Raw genomic sequence first — 14,747 nt, forward strand, 5'->3', positions numbered from 1 at the left:
AAAGGCCCGGAGACAAATCAACGTTTGACACGGCACAAATCCTCAACAGTGACTTACGTTTCCTCTTGCTTGCGGCACTTTTCTCTCTTTTGGGTTTCTGTGTTGGGAAGTGTTTCTGCACTAGTGACTGGAAAACACCCCTAAATGACAAAAACACACAAATCTCAATCCATTTCTAGAGCATAATGCACAGATATTTATCCATTTCATACAGCTCTCTGCTATTCTGATTGGCCTATTGGTGATTTCCATTAGGACTGCACGATTAATCGCAATTTACATGTAATCGCACTTAAATCGAGTTGGCTTATCACGATTTTGAAATCGCAAATGCTGTGATTATTTTTTATGTGCAGCTTGTCAGTGATGTACGGCTCTATAAACGCTCCATCTGAAAACACAGTTTGAGTCGCTTATAATGTGCATTTGAAAAAGCAACACATCTTTCCAAACATGAGAAGCATTTATGAACCTTTTGTCCAACAAAAGACAACATTTAATAACATGCTTTTACTCCAAACTCACTTCATAAGGACAGTTGAGCTCATCCGTCTGTGAGATGATGTGCTTCTTACACAGAATAAGGCAGTCGTGTGTTTATTAGTCATGTTTAATCAATCAAAGCGTTTCAATCTTCTGTTTATTCGGCTACAGATTCGGCTGCAGCGGGGCATATTTGGCGTGTGCGTGTGTGTGTGTGTGTGTGTGTGTGTATGTATGTGTGTGTGTGTGTGTTGCCCTCTGGTGTTCAGATGGAGCATTTACTACCGTTCAGCCGCTGCACTGACAAGCTGCGCATAAAATAGTCGCAGCCTTTGCCAAATCGCATGCGGTTTCATTGCGATTAATCGTGCAGATCCTAATCTCCATCTTTCCCCATTCAAGCAGACAGAAGCTGTACAAGCCACTCATGGAAAATGGCTTGCTTTAAAGAGTTTCAGCGCACTCACTCAGCAGCGGAGACGAATCTGTCCAGGTGTCCATCGTTCTCGTCCAGGACCTCTCGAGTGCGAGCCTCTCCTGTGGACTGCAGGCCAATCACGATGCACTGTTTGAAATGACATGGGAGAGAGGAGATTTGGCACAATTAGTAAAACACTTAAAAACATGGTTTCCACAGTTTAAAAAATTTATTTACCTTTCCATATGTCTGGGAATACCAGGTAGTGCTGTATGGTAAAAATGTATTTACAAAAAAAGGTTCCAGGTTTGCTGTGCTTGTTTGTCGGGATGCACAATTTGGCTAAAAATGTTGTGATTATACATTTATATATTAATAATAACAACAACAATAATTATTATTTTTATCATCACCATTTATGATCATTATTATTACTAAATAAAATGTTAACAGTAACATAAGAAATCTCACTATTGCAATATATCTCTGTAAAAAAATTGAGAATGTAAGAGATAATTTTATTTTACAGTACAGCTGTAAATTACAATATTAATATTTAAGACTTTATGTCTTAATTTCTTAATTTTTTTAACATTAAACCATCAAGCTTTTATTTTGTGGGAAAGCCTTCTCTATTGTAGATAACGGTCGGTTTATAAGAGCTTGTCATTACAAGTTTAAGAAGATAAGTTGCCGTATGTTATACATTATACGCGACACAAACGCAGAGCAGATTCAGAGATGGAGTTCGTATGGATCCGACACGATCTGTAAAAATGTTATAATGATGAGCTGCTCATGTGTAAATAAATGTGTGAAAAGCTCATGTGTGCGCTTCACTCTGAAACACGCATTGCATATGTTTATTTAATTAATTCACAGAATTTGCGATTTGACAGTCTCTCTAAGCCATATGGCAATTTTGGTTTAATTTTCGATTAATCTTGCAGCCCTATTACTGGGTAAGGATATTTAAAACATTTTACATTTAAAAGTCAGGGTTAGTACAGATTCTGTAAAATGAAATTCCAAGATTTTGAAGGACTTTTCAAACACTACTTTTTTTGGTTGCACAACAGAGTTGTGGTTTTTGGTTGACTACAATCAGAGATCTCACTTGTCAAACAATATCTTTATTATCTTTCAAATTCTAAAAAGGTAAGTAGATCAATAAAAATGAACTAATAAAACAACATCATACAAATAAAGTGCAGCAAATAAAATGACTGTTGTAACTTTAACTATTTAAAAGGACACTATGACAAGATATCGCTTTCCTTGTTCAAATTGTTTTTCTCATGAACATATGATTGACCTGAAGAATGAAAGCTGTATCATATACTTGGATATTTATGAGCAATATCACACTCATAGCCATACGAAATGCCTCCATATCTATTATCAGACGGGTTACAGTGTCCATTTTACGTGAAAAGATTGTTTTATCAATCAAATTAAACACTAATTTCACATATATCGTCTTTCTATAACTCAAGCAATTTTCATAAATATGGCTTTTTTCAAGGGTTTTCCAGGACTTCAATTTCAGAAGGTCAAATTCAAGTGCTTCAAGCACTTAAAGGACCTTGTACCTGAACAGTAAAACCTTTCTATGGGTTTATATAACAAGCAAAAAGCACAAATATGAATCCTGACTCACGTTGCCGTGTTGCAACTCAGTTTGAGCGAGCTCAACCAGGCGACGGACTTTAGCGGCGATGCAGAGGTACTTGAAAAACCTCTGGTGTGACGCCCAGAACTGACCCCAGAGGGACTTCCGGGAGGCCAGACCCAGCGTGTCTGCAGCTCGGGTGAACAACTCGAGAGCCTCGGCCCACTAGAGAGAGAGAAAGGAGGATTTTAAATTTCATGTGATCAAAATCAGTGGACAAATCATGGTAGACTGTCTTAGGTTAGTCTACATTAATCTGGATACATTAGAAATTGCATCTTTATCGTTATGTTTTGAGGGGTTGACCAGACTAGTCGACTTTAATGGTCTGCCGTGACGCTTTAAAGGGGATGTCTAAAGCGATTTCATGCATTCTTACTAATTTAGACTCTTAAAGGGTAACTGTCGCCAAAATTCAACCTAGGGTCTTTTTTGTTAATCTACCCGAGTCAAACTTTCGTTTAAAAGCATAAATAGAATCGAATAAGATTGACCGTATTTTCGTTTTCGGTCAAATTGCCATTGAATGGGAGTGCATGGGGCACGTATATGATAGCATTAAAAATCGCTATTTTTAAAACACTAAGGCGGCTCGACACAACATGAAACTGTTCTTGAAGTGTCACCAGGGGCTCTACACATGAACTCGAGCATTGAGAACAGTGTTTGTGTACACAAAGTTTACTAAAAAGAAAGATTTTGAACAACTCACTGTAGCTGTGTCCGCTGGCATTTTGTCAGTCAAAAATAATAGATCTCCGAATGTGAATGAACTAACTCTGAATTTTAGTATTGTTTCTAATATGAGGATCCTTTTTCAAATACAACGTCAATGTTGATTTTCAAATTGCATTTGTTATAATTTTGATGATTATGGCTTACAGCTTATGAAAACCTTTGTACAATATTCTAATTTTGAATCTGGGGTTTTCATAAGCTGTAAGCCATAATCATCAAAATGATAACAAATAAAGGCTTGAAATATCTCACTTTGCATGTAATGAGTCTATATAATATATTAGTTTCACCTTTTAAGTTGAATTACTGAAATAAATGAACTTTTGCACCATATTCTAATGTTTCGAGTTTCACCTGTAAATCTTATCAAACTAAAGACTCTTCGGAGATATGAAGGATGCAATACTACTCTATAGGTGCTCAAGATTAACATGAGATTGGCAGAAACTGTGTGTGTGTTATGTGCCCTTTAAGCTTGACGTCGACTAATCGCTGACAACAGCAGGTTTATACGTTTGTGGAAGACGTACTGCGCATATTGCTCCTCCCAAGTGGATCAATTTGAAAACTTAGTTTACTTGTTGTAACATGGACTGTAATAATAGAGGAAAACTAGCCTGGGAAAACCCAGACCACTCTCAGTTGTAACTGAGTTAGGGTCTGACAAAGCTCCATAGACAATTCATTTCCACAGGGGCGTCACCAACGGACGTCAGATAGATCTAAAACCAATCAGAGCGATGAATGACATGACGTATGCAGAGCGACGGAGAAACATCTCGAGACTCTCAGCAATTCTCTGTTTGTGTTAACGAAAATTACTATTTTAAATCGCTTGAAACAGACGCGATAGCTGATTCGAACGAGTGATGTTGTGATGTTCCACGGCGGCATCCATCTCTGTAATGTACAAAATCTGCGTCACGGTCTCTGCTCTGTCGTCATGGTGTAAAGCCCGCCCCAACGTTTCTGATTGGTGCCGCGATTTCGACGGATTGGAAATGGGTTTCAATGGGCTCTTTGCCAGACCCACTTGCAGAGCAAATCTAAATTTGCCAGAAGTGGTCTGGGTTTTCCCAGGCTAGAGGAAAACAGAAGTATATTTAAAAACGGTGATGCACGTTTAGCCGTGACACATATTGCACCCATAGATATCTATGGATATAAAGGCATTGTTGTGCCTTCTATTGATTTTAGGTGTTGTTAAAAATAAATGTTACTTTGTACAATCTTCATGAGGACAATTGCCTTTTAGACCATACATGGAATAACGATTGAGTGCGACCTGGACTTTTATTATGTCTGGTCTCTTGGTCAGTAAGTCAGTGGTTACAAGAAACTTTTGGGAAATGTTAGTGTAAACCGGGAGCACTTTGAAATGAAAACTGTGTTTCAAACGTATCCGAAATCATGTAGACGTGGCCTTAGAGATATGCATGTGTTTCTCTCACCAGTCTAGCTGCTTTGTTGTAGACCAGTTTAAACTCTTCGTCCAGTGAAATCTCCTCTATACGGAAGGACACGCCGGAGAAGCTCAGCTGCCGTGCGATATACATGCCACTCACTTTCATATCCATTGCAACAATCTCCATGGCACCGACACCCCTGGAAGAACAAAGGTGAGAATTGAGCAAATATTTATAAGAGAATAGTTTTAAAAAGTGGGCATTTTGTCAGAAAAAAAGTAACATCATCTGTGTAATCTAAGCCATGGTCACTTTGATGCTCAGAATGAACTCTGACCTCTTCTCAATAGCATGCAGGAAGTCGTCAAAGGTCTTGAACGGTGTTCCTTGCCCCCAGATCCCCAACCGGCTCATGTAGATCATATTCTTTGGCTCAGAAGCACCTAGAGAACGAGAATGATAAAGAACGAGAACGATCTCATTAATCGACAAAGACCAAGATATCTGAATGAATGAAACCATAATAAACCCCTTTTAAACGGGGGACCTATTATGCCTCTTTTTACAACATGTAATATAAATCGCAGGTGTCCCCAGGATGTGTCTGTGAAGTTTCAGCTCAAAATACCCCACAGATAATTTATTATACCACAATGCAATCGCGTATTTTTCAGAGGAAGAAAAAACATGCTGTTTTTGTGCATGTGTCTTTAAATGCAAATGAGCTGCTGCTTCCCGCCCCCGTATCCAGAAGAGGGCGGAGCCTGTACAGTACGCGACTCCAATACTCTGCCAAAAACATCTATTTGGTTTTGATTATCTCCAAAACGATCATGTGACATTGCTGTTCTTCATCATCATGAAAGTTTATTATCTGTTTGCGTTTTAAACTAAAGCCATATCAGTCTACAATTTTTATATATGCACACATCCAAATCACGCTCACAGAAAGCTGGATGTCAGTATCAAACTGATCTCTCTTTCACGTCTTATTGCACTTAAAACTGACAATACACACACAAAGTTATGTCAAAAACACAAAGTTCACAAACACAGTCGGTTATGTCTGTGAACATAAACAGCAGGGAAAGAAATTGCATGTGTATATTAGATCTGTGTATTAAAGTGCTTTGTATGCTGTTAATATGAATCAAACAACAAAAGAAAAACTGAAAATCACTCACTGCTCTTGACTGAACAACTTTAGTAGCTTTAATAAGAATACATTCCTTTCTTGAACGCTGCTGTTAAATGCTCTGAGATAAACATGGCAGACTGTGTAAAGCTCACGGAGGGGCGGAGTCTATACTAATAGGGCGGAGTCCATGCCAGTCGTGGGCGGGGCCTGTTCTAATCTGATGTACATTGGTGCACATTCATGAACGGTATAAACTTGCAATTTTTACATTTTTTCTCTGAATTGAGTGTTTATATCATGCAATTCTGACTTTATAACACGCAAAAAAAGTCAGAAATGCGAGATCAAAAGTTGCAATTAACTTGTAACTTGTTCAAATTATTTTATTCTGTGGCAGAAACAAGCTTCCATAGACTTCCTTTATCAAGATTAAAAATTTTAAAAACTCTCTCTCCCCACATTTGTAAATTAAAGTGTTATCAATACCTTATAGAAAAAATAAAACCAGAGTAGCGAAGGGCAATTACGTATGCCTGACACATGCAGTGAGTGTAAAGACGGCGTGGCGAGCACCCACCTGTGGCACTGGCGTACACTACTCTCGCCCGGGGCAGTTTGCTCTGCAAATCCAGGACGGCTTTACCCATCTTGGTGGAAGTCGCATTTTTAGCCTTATGGCACTCGTCAAACACAATCTGACAGAGGTTAACGGTCAAGGGTCAACAGCACTACTACAATACTTTTGTTAGTACAAATTATACCATTGTCTGTCTGAATACTCGTTTCTAATTGGCTGGAAGGTGTGCAATAAAATGCAAAGTTTAATTCACAGGTAGTTCCAAGTCAGTTTAATCACTGTTCTATATTAAAGCGCGGTTTTCATTAAAGTGCACACACACACACACACATTCAGGAGCACAGAAACTTATCAACGCTGCCCAGTGACTTTTGTAAATAAAATAGCTTCGCTACTGAATCGCTAATTCAAATATATGCTTTAATTCATTCAAATAAATGTAATCTTATTCACTACTTTATCTCTCTGTCTGATTCAAAGCAATAACCATAATTTTTTACCCTTCCGGTTAAATATTGCACTGCAAACATACATAAAAGCTTTAAGTTGTCATTGCTGCCAAATAACCATGTTATAATCAGGAAAATCCATGGCCTCCGTTTTGCGTAGTTCTTTGCCTCCACGTCGTGCATTAAAATAATTTATACCATGGTCTGGATGAATACTCGATTCTGATTGGCTGCAGGGTGTCCATTAAAAAGTGATGTAGGACACCTAGTAAAGGAGTTCTAAAACCGTTAGATTTCGATTGTAAAACTAACTAAAATATAAACTAATGTTTTAAAAATGTGTTATTTGGCAAGTGAACATGGTATAAGCGGGTTAATACCCGACGAGGTGTCCATTGTCAGGTATTAACGGACTTCCGCTGCGCGTCGGACGGTTCACGCCTCGCCGTCGTCCATTAATACCTGACAATGGAAACCTCGTTGGGCATTAACCCTTACATAATGCACAGCTAGCCATGGTATATCCCTTACTTAACAGTTAATCAGCATTAAGTTAATCCCTGATGAATGACAATGTGAACTGTGCTGGTACACAGAGGTTAGCCAATTACTGAGCCTGGGTTCTCCCAAGGTTTTTTTTCTCCATTAGGTCACCTGATGGAGTTTTAGGTCACCATTAAGTCACCTGATGGAGTTTTAGGTCACCATTAGGTCACCTGATGGAGTTTTAGGTCACCATTGGGTCACCTGATGGAGTTTTAGGTCACCATTAGGTCACCTGATGGAGTTTTAGGTCAACATTAGGTCACCTGATGGAGTTTTAGGTCACCATTAGGTCACCTGATGGAGTTTTAGGTCACCATTGGGTCACTTGATGGAGTTTTAGGTCACCATTGGGTCACCTGATGGAGTTTTAGGTCACCTGATGGAGAATTAGGTCACCATTAGGTCACCTGATGGAGTTTTAGGTCACCATTAGGTCACCTGATGGAGTTTTAGGTCACCATTAGGTCACCTGATGGAGTTTTAGGTCACCATTAGGTCACCTGATGGAGTTTTAGGTCACCATTAGGTCACCTGATGGAGTTTTAGGTCACCATTAGGTCACCTGATGGAGTTTTAGGTCACCATTAGGTCACCTGATGGAGTTTTTCGTTTCCTTGCCACTGTTGCCCTTGGCTTGCTCAGTTGGGGATATTCAATTTAATTAATCAATGAATAATACTATTGATTAGCATTACCAAACATGGACGTTTTATTATTATTTTAATTTAATACTGTGAAGCTGCTTTGATACAATCTGTATTGTGAAAAGCGCTATACAAATATTCTTGACTTGACAACAAGGTCATTTAGATATTACATTATACATCAGTCTTAAAGGTACAGCACGTGCTGCAAGTATTTACAACTATTGTGTCTCATTTGAAAATGGACAAACTCTTGTTGAATGGCAATTCATGCTGAAATGGTGCTAAAACTCCAGTTAAGATTTCAAGATTTAAGATTTCAATTAAATGCACAAGCTGGAAATGAAGGATACGACTCCATCAAAGTTGGGTTTGCACCAGTCCAGGATCTGTTTGAGTCTGGTGCGGTGCTGCCCGCCGGCCTGGCTCTCTCCGATCAGCGCTGAGTATGTGGCGAAAAGAACACCCTCTGAGGTAGCCGTATCTCCGTATTTAATCTGCATGAAAGAGGAAAAGATTAATAACGGTGACCACGGAATCATGCAGCTCAGCGAACATTCACATCTGCCACTTTTAAACCACACAGTATCATTATTTCTGTTTTACAAATATTCAAATTACTGAAACTGAAATAAAAATAATGCATATAAAAAAAATTAACAATAAAACTTTTTTTATTTAAATTCCCAATTTTACATTCATTTTGTCTTGAAATGGATGAATTTACCAGATTTAAGAAAAACGGCAGCACATTTTTAGTGATTTTTTTGGTAACACTTTACAATAAGGTTCGTTAGTTAATAACTACATTAGTTAACATGAACTAATAATGAATTGCACGTATACAGCTTTTATTAATCTTTGTTAATGTTAATTTCAACATTTACTAATACTTTATTAAAATCTTGTGCACATTAGTTCATGCACTGTGAACTAACATGAACTAACAATGTATTTCTATTAACTAACGTTAACAAAGATGAACAAATACAGTAACAAATGTATTGCTCATGGTTAGTTCATGTTAGTTAATACATAAACTAATGAACCTTATTGTAAAGTGTTACCGTTTTTTTTTTACTCAACTCAAACAAATCCTCCTGAAGTTTGGATTTTTTCCTTTAGAAAGTTTTACTTGGATATTCTAGATATCCAGATTAAATTTTGACTACATGTAACAATCCCTAAGCAAGTTATAGCCATTTATTACAACATTATTATAGGCGATTTTTAGTGAAAAGCTGGTGTGTTTTTTTCAATTTACTGACAATGTAGATGTGTCCAAAAAAGTTCAGGAAGTAAAATAAATAGAAAACATTGTAATAGAGCACTGAAGCAAAAGTGACATATATATATATATAAACCAATCTGGGCATGAGGACGGGACTAAGCATCAACAATCATTCCTGTTTGGCTCAGAGAAACAAACCGCATGTGTTTCTATGACGAATCAATGCTGATCAAAACCTGATGACGCAATCACACTCACTACGGATGTGCGATTTATCTAATTTAATGTCGCGATTAACACGATACCACATAAAAGCCGCGAATCTCCTCTTTACGGGACGTTTTAAAGCATACAGATTGGATTAGCAATTCAAAAGTTATTAAACATTTAAGAACAATAGTTATTTTTAGCCGCCGGCGGCTGTATAGGTCTATAAGTGTTAACTCACAAACCCTAAAACCCTAACGTGTGCAATACTGATGTAAACGATTCAGTTCACAAACCTTATTTAAAGCAAACACAGGGATGTTGAGAGCTTCTATGTCCTTGAGATCTCTCTCAGCGTCGTACTTCAGATCATTTGACACACTGAACCTGAAACAGAGATTTCCAGAAGAAAAAAATCAAGTTCCCTCTGTTATCATCATTATGAATAGAGAATATAAACTCTAAGGTTCACGTTCAGTCTAACTCGTTTGACTCGTCAGACGTGTTAGGGACAAGTGTGTGTGTTTACCATAGTGCTCTCTTCCTTCCCTTTAAAAAATTCTCCAGAATGATTCCGGCCACAGTGCGTCCCTTCCCAACACCGGCCCCGTCTCCGATCAGAAAACCCGCTCGCTGACCGTTCTGAAGAATCACCTCGTGTTGCTGAAGAACACGAACACAAAGGCAACGTCATACATTTGTACTGGACTTTTTTTAGAGACATAATTTATTGTGTTATTTTGTTATGTGACCCTGGATCACAAAACCAGTCAAGAGTCGCAAATATACCCATTTGTAGCAAATGGGTCAAAATGATCCATTTTTCTTTTATGCCAAAAATCATGAGGATATTAAGTAAAGATCATGTTCCATGAAGATATTTAGTAAATTTCCTACTGTAAATATATAAAACATGTATTTTTGAGAGTGAATGCAGCACAATCGTGAACATAAATGCACAACTTTAAAGGAGATTTTCTCAATGTTTACATTTTTTTGCTAGTTCCAGATTTCCAGATTCCAGATTTTCAATAGTTGTGTCTCGGCCAAATATTGTCATATCCTAACAAACCATACATCAATGGAACGTTTATTTATTCAGCTTTCATATGATCTATAAATCTCAATTTAAAAAAAAAAAATTACCCATGTGACTGGTTTTGTGGTCCAGGGTCACATATATTTGAAATATAAATATTTTGAAACATTATAAATGTTTTTACTGTCAGTTTGGACAACATTTATATTTTTATGGTGCTTGTTTGTAATAAAATGTGGGAAAAGAGCAAAAAGACACACTAATAAACATCTTTTGTGTTCTACAAAAAATTATGTTTAATAATATTTAGATTTTTTTGCACCCTCAGATTCCAGATTTTCAATAGTTTGTGTCTCGGCCAAATATTGTCCTATCATAACAAACCACACATCAATGGAGAGATTATTTATTCAGCTTATTCCTGATGTATAAATTTCAATTTCCAAAAATTGACCCATGTGACTGGTTTTGTGGTCCAGGGTCACGTATGTGATGCAGTGGCTGTATTTTGGAGGCCAAGACAAATTTCCCTCTGGGATAATAAAGTATACCTTAACATTTCTGAGTGGAAACAGACAATAACAGAGAGACAGAAGAGCCGAAAGTAAAGTGCACAGAGAGCGTGGAGGAACAGTACCTGGCAGGCGTAAATGATGGCCTCGAGCTGCAGGGCGGATAGCAGGCCAGAGTTAATGGTGCTGTCGGAAATGGACAGTGTGTAGGTGATGTCGGGAGGAGGGACGCTGGACAGGGTGTTGGTCTCCACTACGATGTCAGGGTGAGAGATTCCAATAGTAGCTGCACACATGTGAACAGAGCGCTTGTTTGACACGGAAACAACACAAAATATGAAATCCAGTTGAGTTTTTGCTGTAGTAGGGGTGGGCACTGGGCAGAATGATGGACTAATGTAGAAATGTATGTTTATTAACTAGTGTTAAAGTCAATTTTTTGTGTATTCGTCATTCGGTGGCTCTGAATTGTCAAAACACCTCTCAAAATGCAATCCAATTTTTTGTTTTGTAGGCAGTGTAAATGTGATTGACAAAACATGAGGTCGCATTTATTTTTTAACGTTCGGACGAGAATCTCGGACTTATAGACGAGACGACAACAAGGTCAGTAAACAATAACTGCGACTATACCAACATGCAATATGATTAACGAAATAAGACAAGACTAAAATGTAGTTTAAAAAAAAAAAGAGGAGAAAATATTACTGACTGCTCAACTTCGAGCGTTCATGTTTGCAGTTGCCAGATGTCAAGATTTTAAACCCCCAACTCAGAACTTTTCGGTTAAAAGGATCCATTTTCTGACCCTGTGATTTACTCAATCTTTGCAATCTGGCAACCATGAGCACACGCTCTCTCCACACTGCAGAAGAAGCGCTGATGATCTGAAGACACTGAGACAGGTTTCTGAATTGGCCAATTTGCTTGTAAAATAAATAAATAAATAAATTGCCCATGAAAAATCATGATCAGTGCATTATTATTATTATTTTGTTTTATGTAAATCACTTTGAATTACAACTGTGTATTAAATGTGCGATACAAATAAGCTTGCCTATCGCAGTTTCTGTTATTTTGCAAGGTCTCTTAAAATGATCATCAAGACCGTTAAGATCTTAATATACCATTATTTACATTTAATCATTGAAGAAGCTTTCATCCAAAGCGACTTACAAATAAAGAGAGAAATAGAAGCAATTAAACTAAAAATAGGACAGTGCTGTGAGCATTCCCAGTTAAGCCACAATTATTATTTTTTTAATAGATATAGAATAGAAAAGAAAGTGTTAGTATTAATGAATCACGTGTTGCCGGAAAAGATGCGTCTTCCATTATATAAATACCATTAATATACCTTTTAATAGGGTGATGAACTGAGAAATCAAATTTTCCTTGAGCTTTTGACATATAAGAGGTCATCATACTATAAGAATATCCTGTAAGTTTCAGAACTAACTGAAAACTTCCTTGTTAGTCCAATAAAGGCTTTTATTGACACCAGGCTCAGCGAACGACAGGCTTTTCAAAGTGGGGATCTATGACGTCACAGGGTATCAAACCCCGCCTCCGCAGAAGATCATCGACGCCCACTTCAACACCACCTGTTAAGCCCCGCCCACCGATTCACGCATTACATGAAACGCATTATAGTATGAAAAACTGTCATCCAATCACAGCAGTGGGCGTTTACTTCAAAGTCTTCAATGCGGCACGCACATAAAAACCGAGCGTTTTAGGAGCTAGGCTCAAAAAATCTATAGAAAATAGATTACTTATTAATTTTGATGTTTTTGAATGTAAAAACCAAGTGAACGTCATACGTTGACCTCAGACAACAATATAATTTTTATTTTTTAAAAGCCAGTTCATGGCCCCTTTAAAATATTATTTTATTACCTTAAATTTGAGAAAACAAAATTTAAAAAATAACTATGACGTGCCATACACCATGACCATACTCATACTGCCCACCCCTGTGCTGTAGATTGATATGATATGACATGTCCGTTTACATTTCGATGGCTTGTATTCGGCGTACGTGTCCGCGTGCCCCAAATCCTCCGTCTCTTCCTCGTCCGCCTCCTCCTCTTCCTCTGGTGGCGGTGGAGGAGCAGCCTGTGGAAATGAATGAGGGCGGCAGAAAACAGGATGATGAAATGTGATGAAATAGAGGATAGAGCATTAGATAAAGGTAAGGAGGGAATCTACCTTAAATCCTGCCACTGACGCGGACAGGATGGCGCTGAAGTCATCCAACCTGCCCGGAAACGCACTCAGGTTCTGCTGAAGAACACGGACACAGAGGCGATGCTGAACACTCATATTAAATAACACACGACGAATAGGACTCAGGCTAATGCTAGCGGAAAAAAGTCAGTTACTACAATTATCTATTATATATTTACGGCTTTCCAATAAAATATATGAAAATATATATATATATATTTTCGGCAGTCTAATTTTCTTTGCTTTCAAACATTTAAAAGTACAGCTTTTATTTTGGTAGAAAACAAATTTTTTCTTTGATTTATGCTATTTATACGAGTCATACTTTTCAAACTGGAAAATACAGAAACCTGCATGAATGTGGATCCCCGTCTATTATATTTGAAAATGTAAAAACAACCTTAAATTGGGCTCAACATTACAGAGAGTAGGGATGGACCGATATGAAAAATGTGGCCAATACCGATAACCGATATTTATTTATATTTGAAAGCCGATAACCGATATATTGGCTGATAAATCTAAATTCAAAATTGTATATATTTTTTGAGAGCCTGATTGCAAAAAACATTAAAAGCCATGTCCGAAGCACACAATTATAATGTTCTCATTATAGTTTTATGGTTTCAATCATATTTCAAGTACTTCAAAATCATCATGTTGAACAGTGCGCATCTGAAGTGTCTCAGCTGAAGAAAACAATCCATTATTTATCGGCTTTAATATATCGACCAAATTTTCTTTTCAGGCCGATAACGATAACATTAAAAATTAACATATATCGGCCGATACCAATATTGTGGCCGATATATCGTGCATCCCTAATAGAGAGGGAGTACTGAACACATTTACATGCACACCGATCAGGGTGGGAAATTAGCACCCGCTAATGGGAACGACTAGCGATCGTCACTTCAGTCGATAAAAACCTGAATCCATGGCAATTCGAGTATCTTTTATAGGCGGATTCCCCTGCGCTCAGTTCGGCGGGCTTCGCACCGATTGGTTCGCGCAGTTACGCCGCTCTGCTATTGGTTCGTGCAGTTCCCACTGACCAGCCAATAGCGTATAGGTAACGTAACATTCTCATTTTCCACTAGATATTTTCCTCTATATCTCATCAGCAATTTAGATGATGGCGCGCTCTGCATCAGCTGACCACTAAGGAGCGAATGTACAGTGACGTGATAACATGTGGCTGGGGCTGAGCCAAAGACGGACGCGCTCAGTGCTTGTCATATACCACTTAATGTTTATTTTAGGTTTCAGACATTCAAATACAAATCATTTATAGCAAAACAATACATTTATAGTTTGTAAAATACACAATGGTGTCTATGGAAGCAGCAATAACAATCCAGATTCAAATATATTTGTCGACGTGTGTTATTCATATCAGACACACAGACGCCCCTATTGGCCCAACTCTATTACGGAGTCAAAAAAAAATGTTTTCAT

At 37.8% G+C, this 14,747-nt stretch overlaps 1 protein-coding gene across 5 annotated transcripts in view; it reads right to left on the reverse strand.

The window, feature by feature from the left end:
- Positions 1–14,747, reverse strand: part of sbno2a (strawberry notch homolog 2a) — a 49,094-nt gene that overhangs the window by 22,310 nt on the left and 12,037 nt on the right. For 3 of the 5 annotated variants that reach the window (XM_079612908.1, XM_079612909.1, XM_079612907.1), the window contains exons 6-17: positions 13,272–13,346; positions 13,076–13,178; positions 11,186–11,346; positions 10,039–10,172; positions 9,806–9,896; positions 8,425–8,568; positions 6,433–6,550; positions 5,055–5,160; positions 4,763–4,916; positions 2,562–2,738; positions 951–1,048; positions 58–140 (exon numbers count right to left, since the gene is read on the reverse strand). In XM_079612908.1, the coding sequence (XP_079469034.1) occupies positions 58–140; positions 951–1,048; positions 2,562–2,738; positions 4,763–4,916; positions 5,055–5,160; positions 6,433–6,550; positions 8,425–8,568; positions 9,806–9,896; positions 10,039–10,172; positions 11,186–11,346; positions 13,076–13,178; positions 13,272–13,346 (1,444 nt within the window). The remainder of the gene's footprint in view (positions 1–57; positions 141–950; positions 1,049–2,561; positions 2,739–4,762; positions 4,917–5,054; positions 5,161–6,432; positions 6,551–8,424; positions 8,569–9,805; positions 9,897–10,038; positions 10,173–11,185; positions 11,347–13,075; positions 13,179–13,271; positions 13,347–14,747) is intronic. The other 2 variants (XM_079612911.1, XM_079612910.1) reach the window with 1 other exon arrangement.

The sequence above is a fragment of the Phoxinus phoxinus genome (genome assembly GCF_949152265.1).
Source record: "Phoxinus phoxinus genome assembly, chromosome: 5".
NCBI lineage: Eukaryota > Metazoa > Chordata > Actinopteri > Cypriniformes > Leuciscidae > Phoxinus > Phoxinus phoxinus.